The sequence below is a fragment of the Zonotrichia albicollis genome, chromosome Z, assembly GCF_047830755.1.
Source record: "Zonotrichia albicollis isolate bZonAlb1 chromosome Z, bZonAlb1.hap1, whole genome shotgun sequence".
Lineage (NCBI taxonomy): Eukaryota > Metazoa > Chordata > Aves > Passeriformes > Passerellidae > Zonotrichia > Zonotrichia albicollis.
Window position 1 is genome coordinate 62,459,938 of NC_133860.1, and position 25,921 is coordinate 62,485,858.

General features: G+C 41.1%; 1 protein-coding gene across 12 annotated transcripts in view; it reads left to right on the forward strand.

Annotated features, from left to right (window-relative positions):
• Positions 1-25,921, forward strand: part of NRG1 (neuregulin 1) — a 458,486-nt gene that overhangs the window by 311,468 nt on the left and 121,097 nt on the right. For 7 of the 12 annotated variants that reach the window (XM_074533378.1, XM_074533379.1, XM_074533380.1 and 4 more), the window contains 3 exons: positions 9,026-9,150; positions 16,808-16,858; positions 19,733-19,783. In XM_074533378.1, the coding sequence (XP_074389479.1) occupies positions 9,026-9,150; positions 16,808-16,858; positions 19,733-19,783 (227 nt within the window). The remainder of the gene's footprint in view (positions 1-9,025; positions 9,151-16,807; positions 16,859-19,732; positions 19,784-25,921) is intronic. The other 5 variants (XM_074533382.1, XM_074533390.1, XM_074533387.1 and 2 more) reach the window with 3 other exon arrangements.

Here is a 25,921-nt window from a genome sequence, read left to right on the forward strand (position 1 = left end):
TGATGACTAGCGCTGGAAGATAGACTGGTGCCTTTTTTCTGCAGGGGAAAACTACACAATGCTTTTACTGCATTGAGACAGGAGAAGGCTTTTGCTGTTTTGTCTTGCCTTGTTGTTTACATTAGAAAGTTGTAATTGTCACCGGCTATGAAAATCTGTTTGAACACAGTCTTTTGACTCTCACTTCTGCTCTCAGTAGGCCCAGCAACTCTCTGGTTCACCATGCCATGCCTTCCCTTCATTCAAGTCACAGAAATTTTGGAATGCAAGAGGTTTTTCTTTCAAAGGTGTTCAGTGCCCCCATACTTTGTGTCAGGGCTCACTTCACTAGATGAAACAAGCCATAAACAAATAGATATTTGACTATTTAGAGTTATTCCAGTTAAAATTCAGAAGTCCTACCCTCCTTGGCAGTTTCTTATACCCCAGCCTGGGGCACAAGATGAAATATGAAGAGGGACAGAGCAGTACCACCACAGCCCCCATGCCACAGTTGCACAGATGTCATGAAGGAACCTGTGATGTCTCCTTTCAGCATTTGCAAAATGGAGCTGTTCCAGGTGGCAAATAGCCTGGTAAATTGTCTGGACTCATTTGCAGAGCCATATGTCTCCGTCAGAGTTGTATTTTCAGTCTATTCTGTAAAGAAAATGTTCAGATCAGAGCCTAGCCCTCAGCTTTCCCAGCAACCTGGTGCTGCCTGTGAGGGGCAATCAGTATTTCCTCCACTTGCATTTTGGCTGATGCTGATTGACCAAACTCACTGGGGCTAGGATTTTACCTTGTGGGGCTGACCATCACCAGTTCAGCATTGAATCGAGGAAGTGCCTTTTGCCAGATCCCTTCTTTGTGGTTTTTTTTGCCACAAAACTCTTTGAGGAGCTGTCAGAAGGGAAACTCATAGCCATTGATTTGATATTGGTGCATGTGGAAGTGTGAGACTCTTTTTCAGCTTGATGTGCCAAAAAGTGTTTAAACTCCCCCAAAAGATACATAATGAAAAAGATTAAAATGTTGCCTTTTTCTGGAAGATAGAAATATGAAGTCATCTTCACTCACCGTAAGTGGAGAGGGTGCAGGCTTTGACCTGTATTTCACATGTTTGTGCCTCCCCAGTCACAATGATACCGTGCACTGTTGGAGTTTCTCTCTTGTGTTTTAGAAATGTCAGTGTGGAATGGAGAAGCACTTCTAGTTAGAGATATGAAAGTCACTAGATGTAGAGTACAAAAAAGGAAACTACAAGGGATGTCTGCTGACATCTGAAGGATATTCGTTGCCTTCCTACTTTGACATTTTAGCTTGAGGATGCGTCACTGCTTTGCCATTTCTTCTTTTGCTGTTCATGTGTGCATCTGGGACTGAGTAGAAGTGAACACCTTAAGAGAAAGTAGATTTTATTTTGATAAAAGGTGTTGTAAAGCTAAAAAAGAGGGGAGGGGAAATGCAGTGTAAGTGAACGCATAAAAGACACGCACATTTCAGTAAGCAAAACCACGTTTAGAAGATCCCATTGCAAATTAGAGCAGTATCAGAGATCAAGGAGTTTTTTTCCCCACTTATGGTCTGGGGGTTTTTTTCATGATAGCACGCTGATAAGTATTTGTCATGTTCATATGCTTCTGTATTGTTACACAAGCATTTTAGTGTGAATTTTTTACTATTACCAAGTGTGAGGAACATCAGCTGCAAAGGTTAGAGTAGTTGATAAGCTGTCTAGGATTAATGTTTGTTTTAAAGTTCAAATGTCTACATAAAAAGTAGGCTATGTTTCTGAAGAACCGTTAGCATACAGAATACCACAGCCTTACTGGCACCTTCAATCCAAACACTTGAAAATAACACTTTCTAACACATTTGCAAAAAGCTCACAAAGTTTATTTCTGTGTGTTATTATTCATTGGCCACTGATTTCTATCAATTTGCAAGAAACACCCTTCCTTTTGTGTGATGGCAGAATAAAACATGTTTATTGTTGGAATAAATTAAAGGTCTTTTATTTGGCTATGTAGCCAGAGATAAATAGCTTTATGTTTTTTAACAAACTTCAAAATAGCTGGCAGTATGATGAAGTATCTATCTCAGAAATTGGAAATGAAGACCTTAGCTTTACACCTGAAGTAGTCAAGGAAAAGATAATACAGCAGCTTGGTGTTTTGGGCACAATAGCCAGTGTGAATAGTACTAGATCAAAGGATTTGCTAAAATGGAGCACATGCTGACTTTTTTTAGTGTTTTGAGAGTTTAGAAGACCCTGTGGCAATGCAGGTTCCTCAAAGCCTAAAGCCTCCAAAGACTCCTTTGCATGTCAAATGAGTTCACTTCTCTAAGCTCCCTCGGATAGTTTCAGGGTGGTTGATTCAGAGGATGCAGAGCCCCAAGATGTGATGGCCCCACCTGGACTACTGCATCCAGCTCTGGGACCCCCAATGCAAGACAGACATGGATCTGTTGGAGTGAGCCCAGAGAAGAGCAGTTGATCACAGGGCTGGAGCACCTCTCCTGTGAAGACACACTGAGAGACTGGGAACTGTTCACCCTGGAGAAGAAGAGGCTTTGGGAAGACCTTTACAGCACCTTTCACTGCCTAAAGGGGGCTGCAAGGAGGCTGGAGAAGGAATTTTTATGGTGGAGTGGAGTAACATGACAAGGGGGAGTCTCTGTGAACTGAAGGAGGGTAGTTTTAGGTTAGATATTAGGACAACATTTTTTACTGTGACTGTGGGAAGGCGCTGACACGTTGCACAGAAAGGTGGTGGATTCCAAATCCTTGGAAGCGTTCTGAGTAACCTGCTCCAGTGAAAGGTGTCCCTGTCCATGGAAAGTGGGTTGGGGCTATGTGATCTTTAAAGACCCTTCTAACCCAAGCTACTCTGACTTTATACTTCTATGACAGTATGGCAGGTGAATCACGCTAAATGGCTATATTTGTTCTCATTACACTGGAGAGTCGAGAGAAATTGAATGACTTTAAATTTTAATGTAATGCATTTAAAGCACTCACTTTTACCTCAGATTTGTCAGAGTAAGAGCATGCAGTCAGTGAGTTTCTACTGATGATTGCTGATGATTGATGAGGCCATGATTGGTTTATTTGTGTGTCCAGGCTCTAAGCCATTTCTTCGTGACAGTAGACATTCAAAAAAAAGCAGGTCTCAGACAAAGCATTTCACCTACTAGCTAATTCTCCCATGGCTGTCTTCTCACTGTGATAGCATTTCATTTTCCTTCTCTGATTTCAAATGCAGGTGAGACTTGTATATTATTGGTTTGGGCAGTGTGCTATATGAGTCAGGTGCTCTTCATTACATGGAGAGACTCCCTCATCAGGTTTGGGCTCTTTCTGTGGCAGAGACAAGGTGTTTGCCACTTCTAGATGATGGCTTTGGGTGCAGCAGTGCACAAGGAAACTTTGTGTGTAAGTGGCCCGTACCTTGAGGTTTTGGTACCAAGCTTAGCCTGGATATTTCCCTGCAGACAGGCAATTCTGAATGACAGATGGAGACTGGAAGCAAAATGAATTCAAGCAACCAGATAAGGTCGGCCATGTTTCTTTCACCTTCATGTATGAATACAGCCTCAGCAGTGTCACAGTGGCAATGAGCTCAAGATTCAGCAGAAGCAAATCTTACAGGGAGTGGCATTTTTTTGAAGTAGCACAGTACAGTTTGAGAAAAGGACAAGCCTTTGAAAATAAAATTCCTTATCAAGGCTTTAAGTCAGTACTGTTGGAGTACTGCATTGCTAGGAAACTGCTTCATTTACAGCCATTAATGAGTCATCTTCTGCTCTGACTGTTTTGAATTCTGTCCCAATACCTCTTAATGATATTTTTAAGGCTATAAATATTCATATTATTTCTCCTGCTCTCAGAGACAAAACTCCGTACAGGGTTTTTTCCTAAAACCAAGAGTAAATTTGGCTTTTTGGAAATGGATTTTTAAGAAATGTTGATGCTTCACCTATTTTAATATGAAAATAAAACCATAAAAGGAAGACACAATTCCTTGTATTCTCCCATATGTATCAAGGAAAACAAAAACAATAAAAATAAATGTGCAGGGAAAAGAGTTTCTTCATAAAGCCAAGCAGGCCCAAAAAGTGTTTGGCATCAATATTAATGTATGGAGAGGACTGGAGCAAGTATACAATGGGTGCCCACATTAAAGTGAAGTAGCTGCAGCTGTGCTTCCTTCATTTTCACTGGGTTACGGCAAATTCTTAAAATCACTAAGCCTGTTTACATTGCCAATTGAAGCTTCCTAAGGTTACAAATTGCTCTCCATCTAGACAAGTGTCTGCAATTATGGTTGCGAGATAACCTGTTGCAATATAGGAAATAGCACATGTCCACACAAGCTGTTAGGTGGTGTGGAATACCACACCATGTTCTGGTCAGGCCCTCAACAGGCTGCTGTGAAGGTGAATCACTAGCAGGAAAATTAAAAAGCAGGCTACTTTTACTCTTGTATAAGCATAGCTGTTAATCAATGACGCCAGCAATTTATTTACAGACGTGAACAGGATGGGGCTGCTGGGAGAGTGTCTCAAGCTGTTTATTTTTCAGCATCAGTCTCCTTACATAGTTATGACAAGGGAAAGATGCTAACAGCTCACAATCCAGGCAGCAGGCCGGAAAACTTAATGTTACAATGTACTTTATAACCTTCTAGACCAATCACACAAAGCAAAAGCATATTGACAGTAATTCTATCCAATCACCATAAGCACACATAGCTTTGGTTAAAACAATGCTTGCTTATTTCAAATACAATACCCGTTTATAAGAGACAACGCACAAAGCTCCATTCATAAGCTTAACCTTCCTAATATCTTGCTAGACAAACTTTCTGCAACTTAGAAAGCTAGACAGGCACTAATACATCGCTTTATTTTTCTATTTGCCCATGTCTTTTCTACAGCTTAAATAATTTTTCTGCTGACTTATCTCATGACTTGCTTTTAGCTCCACTGACAATTCTGCTGCATCTGAGGCCTGCCTTCTGCAGTTTTCCTAAAACCCTCTGAAATTTATGGATTCCCACAATTCCCCCTCTCTGTTCACCCAAAAAGAAACCTTCATAATCGTGTCGTTTATTACTTGTGTTTCATAGCCTTACTATAATATTTTTGCTTATTATCTGCTTAAAGCCTGTTCTTGCTGACACTAAGCATTGCTATATTACAGCACAGCAGTTTAATGCTGTGAAGGTCCAGTCAGTGGAAAGGGCATAAATCACGCCTGACAATAGTTACAAGTCATTGTTCAAAAAACTCTTGTTGATTCCAGGGTCTTAACTCAAAACCTTCCTCCATTTCTGTACCTTCATCCACCATCTCCATGAGATTTGAGCACTTTCTGTGAATCCACTTCCTACTTCTCTCTCTTGTATGATAAATCTTCTTTGACCGTTTTGTTCATCATTCGTTGCACACACTGAAGTATGCAGGGTATTACTATTAATATCACTACCAAAACACCCAGTACATAGAGACCTATCTTGCAAAGTTCCCTTAGCCAAGGTTCAAAGCTCCATTCTTGGAACAAAACATCTAACCAGGACCCACCATCTTCTTTAATTTGGGCTGTCAAATCTTTCAGTTTTTGTATGCCTTTGTGGATGGATTCAGAATAATCTGACAGGTTCATACAACACAATCCTTCAAATTCCTCACAACCATGTCCTTGTGCCAGTAAAAGAAAATCAATTGCTGCTCTATTTTGAAGGGTAGCATGTCTAACACTATCAACATCGGTTAACACGTCACTAATTGCAGTGGATGTGGCATTAGTTTGTTTACTCAGCCAACATCCAACCTGATCTAATTGTTTCAATGCCAGTGCTGAAACCCAATTGGGGTAAAAAAACCTGCTGAAACCCTTTTTGCAGCATTCCAAGGTATGAAATCACTTTTACAGTTCTCATCATAATGACGAGCAGATCTTGTTCCCCTTTGTTTCTTTCTCATGACCACTTTGGCAGTGGGTGTAATTACAGTGAGCATCCCAATGCGACATGAGCCACCTTCAAGGTGTGATGGAATGCCCTGCCAAGCCCTATTTCCACAAATGAACCAATATCCCAATATCCCTTGGGCAATTGTCATGGATATTGGTCAGCCTCAGAAAGCACATCTGAACAGTTTGAAAAATTACACCAAAACCTTAAGTTTCTGTATGCAAAATAATGGGGAGTAACATTGTACTTTGGAGGATCACTTTTCGCCAACCACTAGCTGTAAAGGTAAAGCAGAAATCCATCGTTAAAGAACTAAGGATTTCCAATTCTTGGGGTTCAGATACTGCTCTGGGAAGTTTTTTGGCCCAAATGTTCCAATTCAATGCAGGATTGTTCCCATTGTCAATTTCATCTGGCTCACCATTGGATTGTTTTTTGACCAAAGGCAAATCTTTTACTGACACACCAACCAGACAGATTGAGAAAGGTTTTTCTGGTTCCAAAGTAGACAAACATATATTGTCTGAGCCAGCTGCCTTGGCTAAGGTCACCCAAACATTTGTTTTTGGTTGTTCCACAAGCAAAGCTGCACAACAAAAAACAATTAAAACCCACCGACACCAACATACAATTTGATTTTGCTCCATTCTGTTCATGACTTAAGTTTTGGCAAAATCCTCACACATATATCAATTTAAGAACTTTGCTTTTGACCTTAAGATAAGATTTGACTTTGAAGATCCAACAGAAGGGATCTACAACCTAACGAAAACAAAAAACCCACACTTTTGCCAAAAATCAGCTCTACGAAACAAACATTTGACATACAATTGACACACTTATAAATAACATTGACACAAAATCAGAGTTTGCAGGTTCCACCGATGCAGAAGGAACGTCAGGCGTGACCCGGGATCCCTCTGTTCGGCTCACATCTGCGTACTTGCTTCCTCAGTTTTAGACTCACCAACATGTTCTGGGTGCGATATGGTTTGACGTTTTTGGCTCGGACCCACTTAATTCCAGCACCTGTAGAGACAGAAGCAGACCCTTTGCCCCAAGTGATTAATCGAAAAGGACCTTCAATTTGTCCAGTCTCAGAGTTTCTAATTAAAACAGGAGGATTTTCTTTCAGTTTTGCCTGTGTGTTATTTGAAAAATGCCTAAAAATCGCTGTATCATGTTTGCAACCGAACTGTTTAAAAAATTAAAAACATACAAAGCTTTGTTCAACCTCATCTGTGGTGTTACCTCTACTCCCCCTCTCTGTTGACCTAGAATGAATTTTAATGTCTGATGTGCCCTTTCAATAATTGCTTGGCTTCTGGGAGAGTGAGGAATAACAAAGATGTGACAAACATTCTTTTAGAAATGTGGCCAATTTTTGAGATATATATGCGGGACCATTGTCAGTTTTTACTTTCACACAAAGATACAGTAGCATTCAACTTTTGGATGTTTCTGTCAGTGCCTTTACCACTTTTTTCTCACGTATTTTTGGTGGCCATGAGCTAGAATCTTATCTTGTATGCCATCTGAAGTGTGCAGCCCAGTTAATTAATTTAGCACTGGGAACTGAACTCCTAACATTTCCTGAGAAGAGAGCCCAAATACTCAGCTATTCATTACCATTTGAGAAAACTTGAGTAAATTGATTATCCTAGCTTGGTGCCTCCTCCCTCTTCCAAGCCCAGTGGCCTCGAGGAATCAGTCTTCTTTCAGGACATGGGGGGCAACTCTTGTGATGCAGGTTTCTGGCAGAGAGGGGTCCACCTAACACCCTGCTTTCATCCCATGGGGGCTGACTCCTAAAGAGTAGGAGTTTCACATAGAGGCAGGGAAGACTGACCTGCCAGTAGGCAGGGGTGTGGACAGCAGATAGCAGATGGGATAATGTCCTGCGATGGAGGTAGGGGTGGCTCACAAGGATGTATTGAAAAATGACATTGGACATTTTGGTTGCTTTAGAAGCCCACACTGCTATGACAGACCTGTTTGTGGTCTGAACCAAGCCCTGCTCAGTGATTTGCAGAAGGGATAACTAGTTGTGATTTCTTCATGGAGAGTTAGGAGACATGGCAGTGTTGAAGCAAAGCATCTCCCCAAACATTGTTTATCTCAGCAGTCATGGTGGTTACTATGAGCTTTTAGAGTGAGCAAACACTGCCTCCTGGGGATCAGCCCTTCAAGTAAGGGTGGGCCTGCTTAGGGATGGCAGCGTTCATGCACTCTGAGTGACTGTTCTATAGATCAGGTTTTATGATAGGCAGAAACTTCCCCAGAGCACTTCTTTTAAATAGTAACTGGGAACAGCAGTAATGTGTCCATTTTCGCCAAGCTAGTCATTCTGTGCAGTCTAGATAATGGGATTATTGCCATCCTGTGAGTTGGGGACCCCATGAATGACACCAGAACATGTTCCTACAAAATTAATGGGTAGGCAGGAGTTCTGCATTTGAAAATCTAATCTTAAAACCTTGGAGACTGATTAAATTACATCTCAGACCCAGGAACAAAATGTAGCTTCATGAAAATTGTGCTCTTGCCCTTTTTTTTTTCTTTTTGTTAGCACTGGAGAATGATTTGGGGCTGCAGTGGCTGTTAAAAAGTGTGTTCTAATCTCATGATTATTTAGTCAGATGTTAGGAACTTCAGTACTTGTCCAGAACTCTACTACTGGTAATATGAACCTATAGGGAAGGGTAATCTCTTTTAGTCTTACACCCATCTTTGTGGCTTCTGGACAGCCAACAGTTTGTCTGAGAGAGGATGGTTGTTGGATGGTTATTTTCCAGATTTTCTTTAAAAGCGAAGACTTCTCTCATACAGAAAAGCATAAGCAAGTATCTTCATTTGGGTTCATGAATATGCCTGTTTTCCAGCAGCCTGTAGGAGATTTTTTTTTATTATCCTCCCTTCTTTCAAGCCTGGATAGTGTTTATCTGTCAGTAAGAATGGAAGACAAGACCCTCTGTTGAAAGAGGTGGGGAGAAAAGTGCTTTGGTTGATGCAGTGACTGTTATTCCAGTATAGGATGTTTATATGGTTTTTTTCTGATTTCACAGGAAATACTCTGAGCTTCACATTTACAGAGCCACGTTGGCCGACGCTGGGGAATACGTGTGCAGAGTGAGCAGCAAGCTAGGAAATGACAGTACTAAAGCCAGTGTTATCATCACAGACACCAATGGTAAGGCTTGACTCATTATTTTATTGTCACATTCAGAAAGACCATGTGTTTAAGCTGCCAACTGGACAAAGGGCTTAGAAGCAGGACAAAGCTTGGCACATGACGTGGAAGCACTGAAATCTTTTAGATATACTAAGAAAAGTAGTTGAGCCTGACTTGTCTGTTATGTGGTTGAATGTTCAATTTGCCTTACAAATGGCAAATGGGGTGTCTCCTACACATTTCAGGACAAATGAGCATTTTCTTTGTAACACCAGGCCTAAGACACAGTCTAGTCAAGATTACAAAGGATGAAAGGAATATTTTTCTAATTCCTGTTATGCACAGTGAGGGAAGTTGCATTTAACCTAAAACATATCACAGTCTGAACTGCTAAACCAGCACTTCTCACTTTAAGGAATATTTGTATTGCTCTGATTGCCACCATTTTTACTTTCACATATGTTGATATGTTTTTGTTTTGATTTCTAAAACAATAAACACAAAGGCATGAATGTATCTGAAGGAAAATTATTCAAAGGCTTGAGTGTGATTCAAATGCTTTAATTCAGGTATTGTAATTTGAGGTTGGTTGTGATTTAAACTGAAATCATGTTTTTCCAGTGTGGCTTTGGCTAATTCAGGTCTCATCATTCAAACACCAGTGTCCAGCCAGTTGTGAAGTACGAAAAAAACGTATCCATATTAGCAAACAAAGCTGAAGTTCTCTACATATCATAGATGAGTTAAAGATGTTATAGCAATGTGAATTTACCAGGCATGCTTTTCTGTTCCACATTTCTGTGCTCTTAAGTGGGAGATAGGCATTTACATAAACAGAAAACCAAATGTAAACCTTTTCCAGTGGGATTTGTCTTTGTCTGTCTGTTGTTTTGTAATCACACAGCAATTGCTTGACCGTATTCACTTTGTGTATTTGCTATTCTATTTCATCAACTAAAGAATCTCAAGTGCTAGAATTTCATACTAGCTGTATGGTATTATAATCATAAGCAGATGTCAGGAGACTGATATAAAAGATCAAGTGTTATTTACTGGAATGTTGTTAAGAGGGAAAATAGGTAGGTGTTTCTGTTTCCATGAATACAAATTTTGGTTGCTCATTAGCTGCTTACGTGGAAAACTCCTATACAGTTTCCATAACTCAACTGTAGGCACTGTGCCTAGGCAGTGTTACAGATAAATGCAAAAAAAAAAAAAAAAAAAAAAAAAAAGCTTGATCATTTTCTATTGCTTTCTCAGACAAGGAACAGTGTCATGGGAGTGCATGCAGGAACCTCATTCCTTTGCTATGTGACATGGATTTTTGAACTTCCTTTTGGGCTATGCTGAATGACTGTAAAACACTCCTGCTGCAAGAGGGTAGGAGCTTGGTCCCAGTAGAAAGTATTTGTGGCAAGCCCTGTTTTGTGCATCCATAACATATATGTTAAAATCTATCTAATTGTGTTATGAAGTGTAAGTTGTTTAAAATACAGCCATGCATGCCAACGCAGGGCCAACTGGAATCCAGTCCAAACCTGCCAGCTGGCTCTTGTCTGTAAAGATCTGAACTGGAAACTCAATGATATCTGGACTGGAACATCTCAGTGTTATTTGATCATCTAGACTCAGGCATGGCAGCATTCATTGGTGGAATAAATCAATCATGCATATTTGGTTGCTATACATACATCTGAGCCCCCTCTGCTTACTGTTCCTCATAAATTACCAATAAAATTGTTCATAATTTTCCTGCTAATGGTGGAATTTTCCACCTGGATTTGAGAAACAGCATGGACAACATCTGGTGACTTAAGAGCAATAGATCCTTATGGCCTCAAAGGGCAACATCTGCCTTGCAAACAGGGATAGACCCCCTGCATGGGTGACCTTCTCACCCCTCCTTCCCCTGCATTCCCTGACCTCTTCCCCTTGCTAGCTTAATGACAGATTTGGGATCCAAACTCGGTAATGAGCCCTGAAGGGCAGTCATTGCTTGGGTCCTGTATAGCTGGGAGGTCCTGCAATATTCATAAGAAAGAAAGAATTTAAAACTAAAATAAAAAAAAAACCAAAATGGCAAACAAAAATCCAGTATATTTAACTCTTGTTATTACCTGTTAATGGGCTTTTGGGGGAGCTCTTGGGGTCCAGTGTAGTCCAGGAGTCCTTGTAGAAAACTAAACTGTAGGTATCTGAGAAGGCTGAGTCTCTCAGAGTGAGGAGAGAGATTGCTTTCTTCTAACTCCAGCAGGTAGGGTAACAGTGAGGTAAAGAAAAATGTGCCAGAGGACCTGACTTTCTCGTTATACTGGTCTGGTGATACTGGTCTGGTCTGCTGTGTGAACCATAACTTATGACCTTTAATTTAGTGACCTCACCTGGTCATATTTATCGTGTATGCCTTGCTGTTTGCAAACTAGATCTTCCTTTCCCTTTGTGCTGGTTACTTTAAGAGTGAGGGTAGGCAAGATAATGGGCTTTCTAGGAATGGGGTTATTTTTATTTCCACTATAAGGTCAGTGTTTTCAGTATCTAAAAAATAAAAATCTGCATTTAAATTCCCTAGAATTTTGTCAAACTAGGAGTATTTTAGCTGAAATTTTCTTTACTGGCACATGCCATGAAAGAGAATCCCAGAGCCAGACCAAAGGCCTTGTCTCTAGTATCACCTACCAGTGGACATTAGGAAAAAACATAGGAAGAACAAGGCAAATGTGTTGGTGTTTTCTCCCCAAGAATACAAAAAGCCATACATTTTCTACCACCAAGGTTGCTGTTTTCAATTCTCTGCTCCAAGCATAGAAAAATTAATTATTTCTCGATAAAACAGTTGTAAAATATTTTTTGTTTTTTTCAGTGAGCAAAGACCGTTTTTTTTCCTGATCTCATTCCCCAGGTAAACTTTTCTGTCTAAGATAGTAATATTCAGTGCAATAGTAACTCCTTTCCTTCTTACTATTATAAACATTGTTGTTTAAAAATGCCAAATTTGCTTTTGTGCAAGATTTTGCTACACATAAACATGAACATACATCCCACACAAACAGTTTTAATCTACACAGACTTTTAAATTTCTCCAGTTTTACTGAAAGATATATAAATCTTTGTAGATAGAGCCATGTGTGTGGATTAAAAATGTAACAAATATAAAAATAGCTAGACAAACACAATTTTTACCAGTCTTAGTAGCAAGTGATAGGAGCTTTTAAATTTATAATGAGTGTAACTTGCCCACAGGATATGAGCTGCCTTCTTATTTTCATTCACTCATACTCACATATGCTCACCTAAGATTGTAATTGAGGTCAGAAGAGAGGCATGAAGTTCTCCTGGTGGTGTATAAATAGCACACAAGTTTGCTAATGCAATAGTAACTGCTTTTTTTGTACATCCTCATTTCTTACTTTACCCAGGCAAAATCCTGCAGTGAATTTTTCAGGGATTTTCTCATCAGCATAGGACCTTATTATACTTGATAAATAACACTGACAGAATACTTCACAGCACACCCAAAGCTTTCAACTTACTTACAAAAACCTGTGTTTAGGCAACTAGCTAAGTGATATCTTTTTGATAAAGAGTCAAGCATGCTCTATCTGCACGTGGTGTCAGTCTTTTCCATTAAGACCTGTTGGCCTGATTCTTATGCCTCTCTGAGGATGTTTTCTGTGCCCAGCATGTTTCAGGGTACAAAAGAGTGGATTCATGCAGAGATATTTCAAAAGCCAGAAATCTGCAGTGCTGGTTCTGCTGGGCTGTGTGGTGGGTTTTGGGTGGACGCTATTCCTTGCTGTCAGTTGGGAAGTGAGTTGATGTAGTTTGACTCATCATTGTGAATGGCTGGGGCAATTCTGCCTGAATTGATGGTGCTGTTAACTCAGGTGATCTGTTAATGTATCTCAATTGCAGGCAGAGGTGAACCTTGGTAAATTCATTAGCTACACAGTGGCCTATGCAGGCTTTTGATTTTGCATCCGTAGGACTTGCAGTAGTAGTAACAGCTCCAAGTCATACAATAATCAACAAGAATCTGACACTCATCATTCATTCCATTTTAATTTGCTCTTCCTCTTCTGAAGACAGACAGTAGCTTAGCTTCAAGAAGATGACTGAGAAATAAGTAAGTAAAAACATCTTATATCTAGTACCCATGGAGCATGTGACAAATGGTGAAATACTTCAAGTGCAGAAAAAGTCCCTTCTTCTGTTTAAGACTTGATTAAAATAGATCAGGGTACTCTCTAGCATAATTGCAGGCAATCTGGGACATAGCTTGTTTTAGACTGGCTGGCATGATGAGTCAGATTCTCACCTGGAGCAAATCAGCATGCTTAGACCACTTATTTGGTCTTAGAAAGAAATGTGGCAATCACTCAATTTGGTATTGCAACTCCCCTAAGAGTAGTCTTGAACCTTTCCTTGCAATTTGACATACCTGGACTGAGGGCAATGTTCTTTTAATCTGACTCTGGTCAGTAGTTTCTTGGAGGAAAAAGGGGAAAATTATGGTAGTTTTTAGAACCTAAAAGTTAGTTTAGCCACTGGATTACCCTGTGTCTTTTACCACATATGCCTGCGTGCTTCTGAGGCCCCTGACTACAGCCTTTCCAACCTTCTACACAGCTCTCTGCTCTGGCATCTATACACCAAGTGACAGAGATGGAGAAAGTGCTCCCCTTTCCTCAAGGTGTATGTTAGTTTGTGTCATTGTTTGTATAATTCAGATGGCATCCCTAACAACACAAACAATTCAAAAGACTTAAAACTTACATCACTGCCAGAAAGTACACCTCAGGATGACAGAAAGCTTGTTTGGAGCTCCAACGACCTATGGTGTCTGAATTCTTTTCAGAGCCCAGGTTGTTGTTCCTGTCAGGGTTCTCAGGGTGACCTGCAAGTGCTGAACTAAAACCTGTGAGCTCAACCAAAATTCCTTCAGCTTGCTCAAGCAGCCTTTTTTGCATTAGGCCTCTGACAAACTAACTGGGAGCAAAAAAGCTGTGAGGGCATGCATAGAGCTGTTCACAACAGCAGCTGTAAGGCTGTTAAATATTTGGTTATCCTGGAGAAAAGGTTTTGACTGAGGAGGAGAAGGACCTGCTGCCTGACAGCCGTACAGCAGAGCTTGTTGCCCATGCAACAAGTCCTCTCAGCAGCCCAATTAAAGTTCCCTATCTGGAAGGATGGATCAACATATCAAGGCCATGGGGTTTCTGGGAGTCTTGTATGTTATGAAGGAGTTCTTCCCTGTTATGTCAGGCTAAACAGCAGAAGATGAAGGCCTGAGTACTAAGGAAATAGGACTGAGAAGCTGCAGAGGCCTGCTATTTACAACATCCCCAGACAAGGATCTCTCATGGATCCTTCAGTGTTTTTATATAAGTTAGCCCCTGCACGAGCATACAGTTTCAGGAAACAGCACTTCACCAAGACTTAGTATTCCTAAGTGCCAGGAGACAGAACTGGTTATAATGAGGTAGCTGCTCCTCCTCGGAACTTAAAGGTGATGATGAAGACAGGCCTGCAGGCTGCCATCTCCATACCCTAGCAGACTGCAGCAGTAAAAGTATTATGATTGAAAAATGGTCCCAGCTCTTTCACCTTAGGCAAGTACTGATGGTCTGCTATGAGAAGGCTCTTTTTTGTATGTTTCTTGTGTTCAGACAGCTTGCCATGTGGATCTGTGCTGGCCTTCCCAGGCACTGTAAAACGTCTTTCTTATGGTTGTGGTGTACTGAGTGCAGTAAGCAATACGCACAATTGCTGTGTCTTCCAAATTTAGCATCCACTGTTAGTGTTGCTAACACGAATGTTATTAGTGGAGCTTGGTAAAGTGTGACTTTGCCACATGTTTTCCAAATGTATTTCTCAGCACGTTTCAGGTGTAGGAGGCTCTGGCTGTGTTTTTTTTTTCCACTGGCAGCTTCCCGTCAGCGTTTGTACTAACACAGCTGGGCTGGGGAAGTGCCAGTAAGAAATGCTTCATCAAGCTCCGCACAGGCACTAAATGGAACATGGTTGCTTTAATGGTGAAAGAAAAGTTTGCTCCAGTAGTGCCAGATGCTGAGCTATGCAGCTGTCAGACCTGTTCCATCTCCTGACGTGACTAAGAAAGGTTAATTGCTCAGACAACCCAGCTGCACAATAGAGAAATTGCCGCTATACCCAAAAAATGGTCCTGAAAGCTGCCTGGCTACAGGCCACTGTATTCCAAGACCTAATGCAAAGGTTTTGATCTTAAAAATTTTAATTATGATACACACTGCATGCCATGCATTGCTGGCTGCCAAGGAAATGCTGCATAACATCTTCTCTCCCATTAGTGAGATGAAACTGGGATGTACTAACTAGGCAAATAGTACATTTGCCGAAGAAAGCTGTACCAAAATGGAAAAAAAAATACAAAAGAAGAGCAAGCAAATAAGAAGTTAAAATGTAGAGCCAATATTAAAGTTTAACAAGAAGGAAGTTGAAGGGAAGGCATTTGGACTAGTTTTGTCTCTGGTCAAGTTTCTGTGAACTCTGGAGACAATGAGCAGAGAACCATTGGAATCCAGATTCACAAAACAGAATAAAAACATTCTGAGTTTCTCTTTCCTAAGTCTCTTACGAGGTATTTTTTAAATTCTGTGTGTTTGACCTGCTTGGGGATTCTTGGTGTGCCTTGAGGTTTCAGGGCAAGACTTTTCTCTTGGCATTCAGGGCCTTTCTCCAGCTGTAGAGCTGAAACTTGTGCAGCTGCATTGAACTGCACCACTTAATGTCTGAAATGTGTTTTGAGAACTTGGGAAAGTCCAAGACTGTTGATGAATACAGCTGAAGAGTGATTTGTTCACACCTAAAAAATTGCAGTTGTGGCTTGTGGGGACAGCAGAGCACTCGCAAATCAATGCTGTTGTTGGAACAAGGTCTCTGTGCAAGTCTGTGAAACCTAAACAAAGGCTTTCTACATTTTGCGTTCTCCCATCTGCACGTTTTGCATTAGCAAGGATCTGAATATGGCAACATCATCCCCCTTAGCCATCAGCTGGTTCAGCCAGTGAGTGCAAGCAGTCCATGCCAGTATGTAAGTAGCAGCAGTGTATGGACATCTACAGAGGACCAGTATGGAAGCACAACTTTTCCCATCTCTTCAGCAAAACAACTGTTTGATTTCTATCACTGAGCCCCCCAGCAGTCGATGAGGGACAGGGTTTGCATGTGTGCTCAGAAGATTTCCCTGAAGCAGCAAGTGACACTATTGGGTGTACTTACCAGCAAGTCAAGTGATATGAACAGAGACACGTCTTTGCAAAATTTAACTGCCTAGAAGCATAAGGAGTGAATACTCACACTGACGTCTTCCAGAAACAGAGCCATCTGCATGATTTCTCCTGTTGCCACTGATCAATTACTTCCAGAGGAAAATGAGAGATTGAACAACTGGCTGCTTTCAGGAGCAGGCTTTTTTCTTCAGTTTTGCTAGTAGGCACCATCATTTTTTGGTTTTTTCCCTGAAAAGAAACTTCTGCAAGCTGATATCTGATTGAAGCCTCTTCCCACTGGAGCAAAATTTAAACTTCCTTCTTTGAACACCTTTTTCTTCTTTACCTTGTGCATTCTGGAGCTGAATGCTGCTTGAGGATCATCTGACACCATATTATAACTTCTTGTTGCCTCTTGTGTTTTCCAGAGAGTACCACCAAGATACCAGTATCAACAGAAGTGACTAAAACTTCTTCACGTAAGTTAAATTAACAGTCTTTCTGTCTCTTTCTTTTCATTTCTTCTTGAAATTGTTTCTACAGCTCTGAAACAGCTCCTTAACAGAGAACAATTCTTCTACATCCAGCAGCTCTGTTTCTGCATATCACCTTGCACCTTGAGCTACTTCAGGGACCAAGAAATGAATGAAGAAGGATTAAGCATGTGTTTGACTATCTTGGGGCTGTATTGAGGAAGCAAATCTACAGTTGTCAGGCCTCAGCAGCCCAATTGAAGAAGTGTTTGTGTTGTTAGGAGCTATGTTTTAAAAAAGCTCTTACCTCCTTCTCGTATAAATCCTAGCAGCTGCTTGTGAGTTTGCTGAGTGTACAGGCATATTGATGTGCCCTCAGGAAAGTATGTTGCCTAGAATTTTCTGTTCCTCAGGGCTCTACATACAATTCCTGGCAGCTCTGCAGGGTCTGTGAGTGTAGACAGGTAACTCACTGTCAGTAATTTAACCACTTTTGAAGCTGCCTTGGCATACTAGGAGCCTTCTACAGGTGGTTTCCTTTCAGGCTGATGGAATTTGCTTTCAGTATCCTTCCTGCAGTTACAGATTGCATACGTCCAGAGTAGCAATACTGCTGGAATTAACCCTAGTGAGAAGCTGCTTTCATTACTTTAATTGTAAAGCGTTACTTTATATATGGCCACAATACAAGTGCTTGTCTCTACTGATGGCTTTGGCTGAGACAATTGTAGATAACCGTGTGTAAGCCGGGCAACCCAAGGATTTACAAGATGCATGTATCCTCCTTGGCAAGGAGGCTGGGGTCCTGCTAGCTTTTTTGGGAAAGCTATGTCTGGCAGGGACAGGTTTTAGTGTGAAATGACAGTGTTTGTAGGCTAGATCAAGGAAAACAGTGTGATTGCCAGATTTTGCATTTAGCATGCCTGCAGCCTTTTCTTTGATGCATCTGTGTGTGTGGCGACCTACTTCTGAAATCTTGGCATTGCTGCCTGACAGAAGAGACGTTGGCTGTGCCCATATTCTTTCATGTTCTCAGTGGAGCCTGTCACTGGTGCTTCACTGGAAATATATGAGACCACATAGCTAATAGCAAGTGTCCTGTAACCATTGGAACCATTTTTTGTTCAAAGAAGGTGACACGCTGGTCACTGACTCCGCTGGGCTTGCCTTGCCTTCTCCCTTGTGCAGCAAGAATGTAGTCCCTCTACTTTGCTGCCTCCTTTCCCATGGATTAAAGTTCTTGTTCTTGAGCGGTCTCTTTCCCTGCTTATGTCCCTTCAAGTGCCTGCTGTTACAGTACTGCCCTTCTCTTTACTGCTATTGTGCCGCTGGAGAGGAGGAAGCTGGGATGTTCAAAAAGCTGGCTGCATTCCTGATGAATCTCTGCACTGGCAGATTTCATGCCAAGCAGCACATCAAGGTATTGTCCCCAGAACAGCAAAAAGCAGTATGTTTAGTGGCTGCTTGTGGAGGTCTCCACATGGAGCTCTGAGGAGGTCTTTGAAATGTGGCTGGAGCAGAGACCAAACCCAGACAGATGCTGTTTTTCCTGCTGTTCTATCCCCACTCTGGGTCCAGACTATGTCTTTCTCTAACACTTCATGAGTTTCCTGATGACCTGTAGTGCCTGGGGTTTTGGGCACTGATTTTTTTCCAGGACTTTCAAATGAAAATAATTAAGTAGTGTGTTGTTTCTTTACTTTAAGATAGACTATTTTGAAGTGCTGGTGTTCGAATCACCAGGATTTAGATCTCTTGAAGTATTGCTACAGTTATGTTTTGATGATAGGAGGAATTACAGAGCAATCTTAGTTTTTTAGAGCGGGTTTTTTCTGCCGGAAACCAGGCTTTGTTGGGCAACAGATTCATCTTTTCTGTGTGACATGAAATGTTAAATGTTTCACTACAGAGCATGCAGTATGCCTGACCTGCTCCTTAGAATTCACAGACTGGCTGTTAGCCACCTCTACTCCACACCAGCATATTACATTGCCTTAGCAAAGTATTCTCTCTTCAAATTATTCCTTTCAGCTGATAATACTTCTCAAGCCTTCTCTGGAATTCTTTTTTCATGCATGACACTATATATGATTTGTTAGATAGTGAAAGCCCATGAAGCCACCCAAACACATGGCTCTTAATTGCTGTGTGGTTCAGGTTTCCTATAGTTGAGACCTAGATTCAGGCTACCTGCTTCTTCTCTAAACTTTTCTGATTGCTTCCTTTGTGTGATTTGTGTTGAGGTCAATTTCCTTCCACTATCCTACAAGATTATTTACCATTCTTTTTCTGTTCTTGTAACCATTTTGGGGCTAGTGCCATGTCCCATTTTGGTCTGGAATGTGTTCTGTTTTCCCTTTTATCTACAGCTCTTTGCTGAGGTGATTACACTCATAGACCCTCCTATCTTTCAAGCCACAGAAGTCCTAAACTATAGTTGTGATTGACTGAAATTCCTTACTGTTTAATAGGAGTTATGTGAGAAGAAGATAAGAAACTAGTGCTTCCTGGGTCAGCATGTGGAGCTTCAAGACCTACTGCTTTCTACTTTCCTCTGATGCTGTCTGTCAGAAACAGCTGAAAATTTTACTCTGTCTTTGCCAGTTTTCTCACAGCCTTTCCTCCCAGGACTATGGAGCATTTTTGCTATAATTGATTATTTACAGTGCGCCTAGGACATGCTGAACCAACTTTGAAGTTCTTTGCTTTCTCAAGCTATCTCATTTTTTTTCTCTGCTCTGCTGGGTTTCTGACTACTGAGAAAAAAAACTAAAAATTAAAGAAATCTCTACTGGGGGAAAGATGTTCAGGCTCCTCTAGTATAGTGCTGTAGCTGTGGCTGCATTCTTACAACTTTATTATTACTTCTGTGTGTTGCAGAACCCATGCTTAGGATACAAGCTTCAACAGAAGGAACAAACACTTCCTCCTGTAAGTATATGCAAGTTGTTTAAATTATTGCTGGCAAAAACCTCTAAATAATTCCTAGATCAGGAAAAAAAGTGCATTAAGAGATCAGGAATGACTGAGTGGGATTTCTGAACCATCGGTGCAATTGTTATTTGTTATGTATCATTAGAACTCTCAGAGACATGCTTTTTGTATATTGAGGCTCAAACACCTTCCTTCAGAAACGTCGAATGTGGGTTTGGGCAGGGCAAAGGAGGAGGAAACTACACCAGTGTTTCCTACTTGGAATTCCCGTCCCTGCCCTCCCCACACAATGTATTGCTTCAAATACTGGCTCCTCTGCCTCCACATCCCCTGGTCCTGGGGTAGCTGGAGCAGTCTCAGGTCCAGCCATGCCCACCTGAATGCATTTCCCTCCATCTGTATGCCAGCTGTGCTTATTAGAGTTCTTTCACTCTTTCTTCTATGCTCCACTACCCTTGGGAAGAAAATGAGGAAGGTGACTACATCGTTTAGTGCGTCTTCCCTCAGTTGGGACAGAGAGCCAGAAATGGTTCTTTCCTAGGAAGGAGAGATTATCTCTCTGCTTTTCTCAGGAGCACACTGGAAACTGCGGAGGTACCAGTGGGGAAAGTGACTCTTTTCTTCCTCTGAAGTGATGCTTCAGAGATCCCTTCAGAGGGGATTATGGTTTATGGATCAGCCATAATCCTGTACAATTGAGAACCTTTAGGAAGAGCCTTCCAGTTCTTTACTAGAACCAAATCTACCATCTATCAGGCAGGTTTTGAGCAGTCGGGAAGGCCACTTCACACAGTGGGGTTGTGGGAGGTGGGGTATTAATCTTGCCCTAAACCAGAAAGTGTTACCAGCTGCTAATAGGATGGCAGGTGCGATAGACCAATGGTCTGATCTACTCTGACAGTTTCAGGGCTGCTAAAAAATGTGCTTTATAGCCAACTATACATGAATGCCCTTAACTCACATTGAATAGCTACTGTAGCAGCACCAGGAGGAAAGGTCAAAGCCATATCTCTGTATTTTTCTAGATTTTCATCTCAGCTGATAATTTTTAAGTGTGTGTTGAAAGAATTAGAGAAATTTGATGGGTTATTTAAGAAGCTTTCTGCCAGCAAGGTGAGAAGAGTTGAATTTTGGCCTCTGTTTCCCCTTGATGACTAGCAGCAGAGTAGGCAGGAATAATTTCTGGAGCTGTTTAAAACAGTAGATCCTCGCTGTTCTGTTCTCAGGATGTTTAATGTATACTGCAGCTAGTACCATTCAAGTCACTAAAATAAGTTATGGAGGAGAGAGGGCAATAGTGGGTATTGCTGCCTGTGCTGGGTAGGAAAAGCAGGAGGGATCCAACGTTTATTGCTAACAGATGTGAATGTCTACTCACACTACAGAGTGATGAGGGAGTTGACCATGTACTTATTTTAAAGTTCTTTAGAGATTTTCTTTTCTGAATTTCCGTGTGACATGTCCATTTCACACTTGTCCCTGTCAATCTTGTAGCAACCACAGGAGATAAAATAAACTGTGTCCTTCCACTTCTCAGACAATAGCAGATGTTTAGACAACATGCCAGCACTGTCACTGTTGGCCAGACACTGGGAAAGACCTGAAAACAGCAGAGTGACTCAGTAGGTTCTCTCCCCTAGGGTTTTCACAAGACAACAGACATGTGGCATGCTTTGCTTCTTTTGGAGTTTCAGTGGCAGATATTCAGAGAGTAAGACCCTCCACAACTAACATCCCAAACATGAAGATCCCTTTTATGTTCACATATTGCTACACTCCTCTAAATCAAGTCCACTTTGAGAGTGTGGACCTCCATTCTTAAGTAAAGGAGAAAGGCTTGACTCATTATTTTGCTGTCACATTCAGAAAGACCATGTATTAAAGCTGGCAGCAGGACTGTCTATGGGCAACATCAGTCTGGAAACCCATGCTCTGAGAGCCATACTGGATCAAAAGCTGAGCATTTATAGCAGTAGGAAATGAGAAAATTGCACAGAGTCTATGGGAATATGTGTCGAATAGAAGCATTTGCTTAGCTGCACCTTGCAGCATTACCCTCGTACTTTTTTGTGCTACTTACTAAGGGCTTCTCCCAAAATGTCTGTGGAGACACTTCCCCCAGCAAAGAGCAAAAAGCCTGCACATGCCATGTAGTCTGCCTGTTTCAGATGTAATTGTCTTATCCAGGGATTCTCAGTTCAGATTTGTCTGTTTTAACAAGATGGTGAGCTAGCATCACCCCTCCATCACTTGGAACATACTCTCTGCAGAGTGCTTCCTCCTGTCCTCCATCTAGCAGGTTGATGTGATGCCCAGCTGGAGGCAAGAATTTGAATAAAGAACAGGTAGGAAGCTGATCCTACCTTGCCTGTGGCTTCTTTTTCAGAGGAATACAGAATGGGTTTGTTCAGCTTTTTCCTGGAAAGGAAGACTCATTGCTGATCATCTGTCCCATAGATGAATTAAAACTTGTTTTCTTACAGACTTTCTTGTTGGCCTCTAAAACCCGCACAGAAATTTTAAAAAGAAACCTTAATTGGTTAAGAAGTGTACCAGTTTGGATTGTTCATCCTTCCTCTCTGGAGTTATTAACTTACAAGCTCCAGGCCTGTCGCAGCAAAACACTTTCCTAACACTTCATCTTCTTGCCATGCAGTAAGAGATTCCAGTATGTATATTAAATTATGACCAGATACAGCATATAGAAGGGAAGTTTGAAAAGACTTTTTGCCTGTCACCTTTTTTTTAGTACAATACTGATAAAAATGATCAATGCTGAGCAATAAAACCTTCTGTGGTGTGTTGCTAGGGTCATTGGTTTACAGAATATTTTTAACAGGAGCATCTTTGCATATACAAAGCAAAGAGCCTGGCCAATAAATCATCTGTGTATACTAAAATCTTAAAAAGCAAGTCAAGTTTTTGCTAAATTCTGCTTTCCTTCATCTGCTAAAGTGAACCCAGTTCTTATCCCTTTACCTGACAGAAGTCCACTTTTAAAACCATGAATTTTCTAAAACTCATACAAACTTTCTCCAAAGCTTCTGGAAGACAGAGTGTTTGGGCCCTAAACGATACAGTTTTTAGGTGGCTTTTTCTTCTGCCTTAGGAATACCCAAACCTGAAAAGACCTGATTTTTTTGGTATTTCAAGCAATTTTTTAAATGGTAATCTTGATTTGTATCAAGTCCTCAGACCATTTGAGTTGTCCTGCTGTCTGATTTTTGGAAGTTTGTTTAGATTTCTTTATTTTAGTTTTTAAATGGTGCTCATGCACAGATACCTACCTACCGACCGGAGTGCACTTGCCTTTCATGTGTGGCAAAAACTTATGGAATCGAGGAAACAGAGATGCAAAGTCTTTCCTGCTTGCTGAGGTCCATGTGAATTGCAGTTCCTTGAAGATGCAGCATGACTTGATGACTAGGTATCTTGCAGTATAGTAAAATATAGTATATCGGGTTTTTTCTGCATTAATTCCATTTACTGTATTTTGTTTGTTTTATTCTGAGTTTGACAGATTTTAATTTATAATATACCCTCTACAATGGAGAGACAAAGACGATAATATGATTGACACTGCTGCCACACATTGTAAGGATCAGAAAAAACTAGGGGATAATGCCTAACCATTGAACACATGTTCACCTTCTTTAAAACATATTCAGCTTCTTCTCTAAAAACTTCTGCTGCTTTGTCATGAAATTTAAATACAGTGATAGTACCTCAGAAACTTCTGAAATGCAGCTATTTTGGGTTTTTCTTATGAGATAGTAAGTAACTGTGTACAGCCAGTTGAGGCAGGATGAGAAGAGGAGAATACTGTAACCAATTTATACAGCTGAAGGAATTCAGATGTGGAAGGCAATTACTTAGGTTGCAGTTATGCTATCAGCAGGACTCCCAGCTCCTGCTCTTGTAAAAAATTAGTCTGACATCTTCAGCTATCAGAATTGAATTCATCTGTGCCATAGCTTAAAAGGCTACTTCTCCAGGAAAGCCGTGGTGGGAGAGTGGGTCAAAGGAAAACACAATACCACCTCTTGCATTTTTCTATGGGTTTATTTCCCTTAATAATGGCCTCTGGAGAGAATACTTTGCTTTGTTCTAAGGACACGGTGAGTGACTAAGGGAAGGGAACTAGATAACTAGTTCTTATTTAATGTAAAATGAGTTTAAACCTCCTAGTAGGTGAAATCCTAATGAAAGTGCAGAGGTGATGAAGTGTCAGTCCTTTGTTATAACCTACCACAGTGTGCAGTATGTTCCACTTTCATTCTTCATAGGGGGCACCAGTGACAATGGACAATGCAGTGGTAACTTCAGTACTTTTATGATTTTGTGTGGCATGACAAACCCTACTTCCCATAGTCATATTTTACAGATAAGGCAAACTCATGGAAACAGGTAAAATCTCCCAGAGACACAGCTTTCAATCTTTCATATGACTCCCAGTCTAAAGATGGTGTGACAATAAATGCCTTCTCCCAAACCACTTAATCTCACAGGGTTTTCTGTAGTTGCATTCTTGGTCCCTCAGTCTTGCTCTGAAGGAGAGCTTGTGTTGTCACTCAGCTGGTGAATGCAATGGTTTCTGTTTATTTCAAGATGTGCTTTCCAAAGGTCATGAACTATACCATAAAAAGAGTTATCAAATAGGTGGCAGTCTACTCTGGTGGAATACAAGTAACAGATTTCTATTGTCTGTAGTATTTCTAAAGGAATTTCTCAAGCCCCCATCACATTGCCTTCAACATGTTAAGGATCCTCTCTTTTCCAAGATCCTAACTCCAGAAACTCCTCCATCTTTCAGCAAAAGGATTTTTAACTACTGTATGTGTCCTTCATGATGGAGTGGGGGAGGCCCTCACACCAAGGTAGCTGTCCAAAAGTCGCATTGTCAGTGGATGCCTTAGCTGGAGAGTGTGGGCTTCATCCCTGCCTTTCCTCAGGAACCCTCAGTATGTCTGGACTTTCTTTTCTGAGATCCTGCAAATCATATGGGAATTTTTCTTCAACAGTCTATTGTAAGGCCTGGTTTCTCTTGAGGTTCTTCTCACAGAATCAAGTCATGGCAAATTCTTTCCTGAGAGAGCATTACTTTGTGTCTTTCAGACTTCTTCATACTTTGCTGAAATGACACATGCTATTTGCCCACCTGAGAGCAAAATAAGCATCTTCCTGATCTGCCAGCAAAGCCTGTGCTATACTGGAGGATATGAGCTTGTAGCACAGGGATGTGTCAGTGTTTTGATTGCAGTTGTTTGGTCACTGTGTCTTCCGAGAAAGGCCCAGGTACTGTCACTGTGAAAAAAAACAGGTACTCAAAGACTCCTCTTCCTCCTGGCCTCCTCCTGTTCCTCCCATACTCTTTCTGGGTAGCAACTGTGAGCATACTTTGTGGTACTGGATCAGCCTTCTCAAAATCTTTCCTCTTCTGAGGCATCAGGGTGGTTCTCACTGAGTAAAGGTACACAACAGGTGGTCATGCAAGTAGGACAGCGATCTGTGAATAAAATGGAATCTGTAACCTTGACAGAAACATGCATCTCTTTCATGTTATTATCCATGCTGTAGTCAAGACTGTCAGTGTTCTGTTGGAAGGCATAAGGGAAACAAAGGGCTCAGAATAAGTATGAACAATGGATACTCTCAACCAACAAAAAATTATGAGCATGTGCATGGGTACAAAATAGTATTTGTATTTTAATACAATAAGGAATTCCCAACTTACTCCTGTAGTCCAGATATGCTGTTCATCTCCTTATCTTCCGTGTACTGCCCCCAAAGAGTTTACCCTGAGGCACTCTCTTGAGTTAACCTCAGGAGAGACAAGCAATGCAAGTTGCTTTGTGCTATTCAAGAGACTTTTCTGTCCTCAGAAAGACATGATGACAGCCCACTTTCTTGTTTTTAGTGGTGGAGTTTCTCTTGTGTCAGTTTTAGAGGGAAAGGTCCAACAGAGATAAAAATGCCGAAGGGAACTTAGGTTAGCAAATTTGAGTTATACTATCAAACCTGAAATCTTGCTGGGCTCCCTTTGACAGGGAGGCACACAGAGCAGGCTTTCTTAGATGGTGTGTTTTGGGCTTTCTAGTCCACATTCTTTCAGGAGGGATCTTAGGCTGCCTCAGC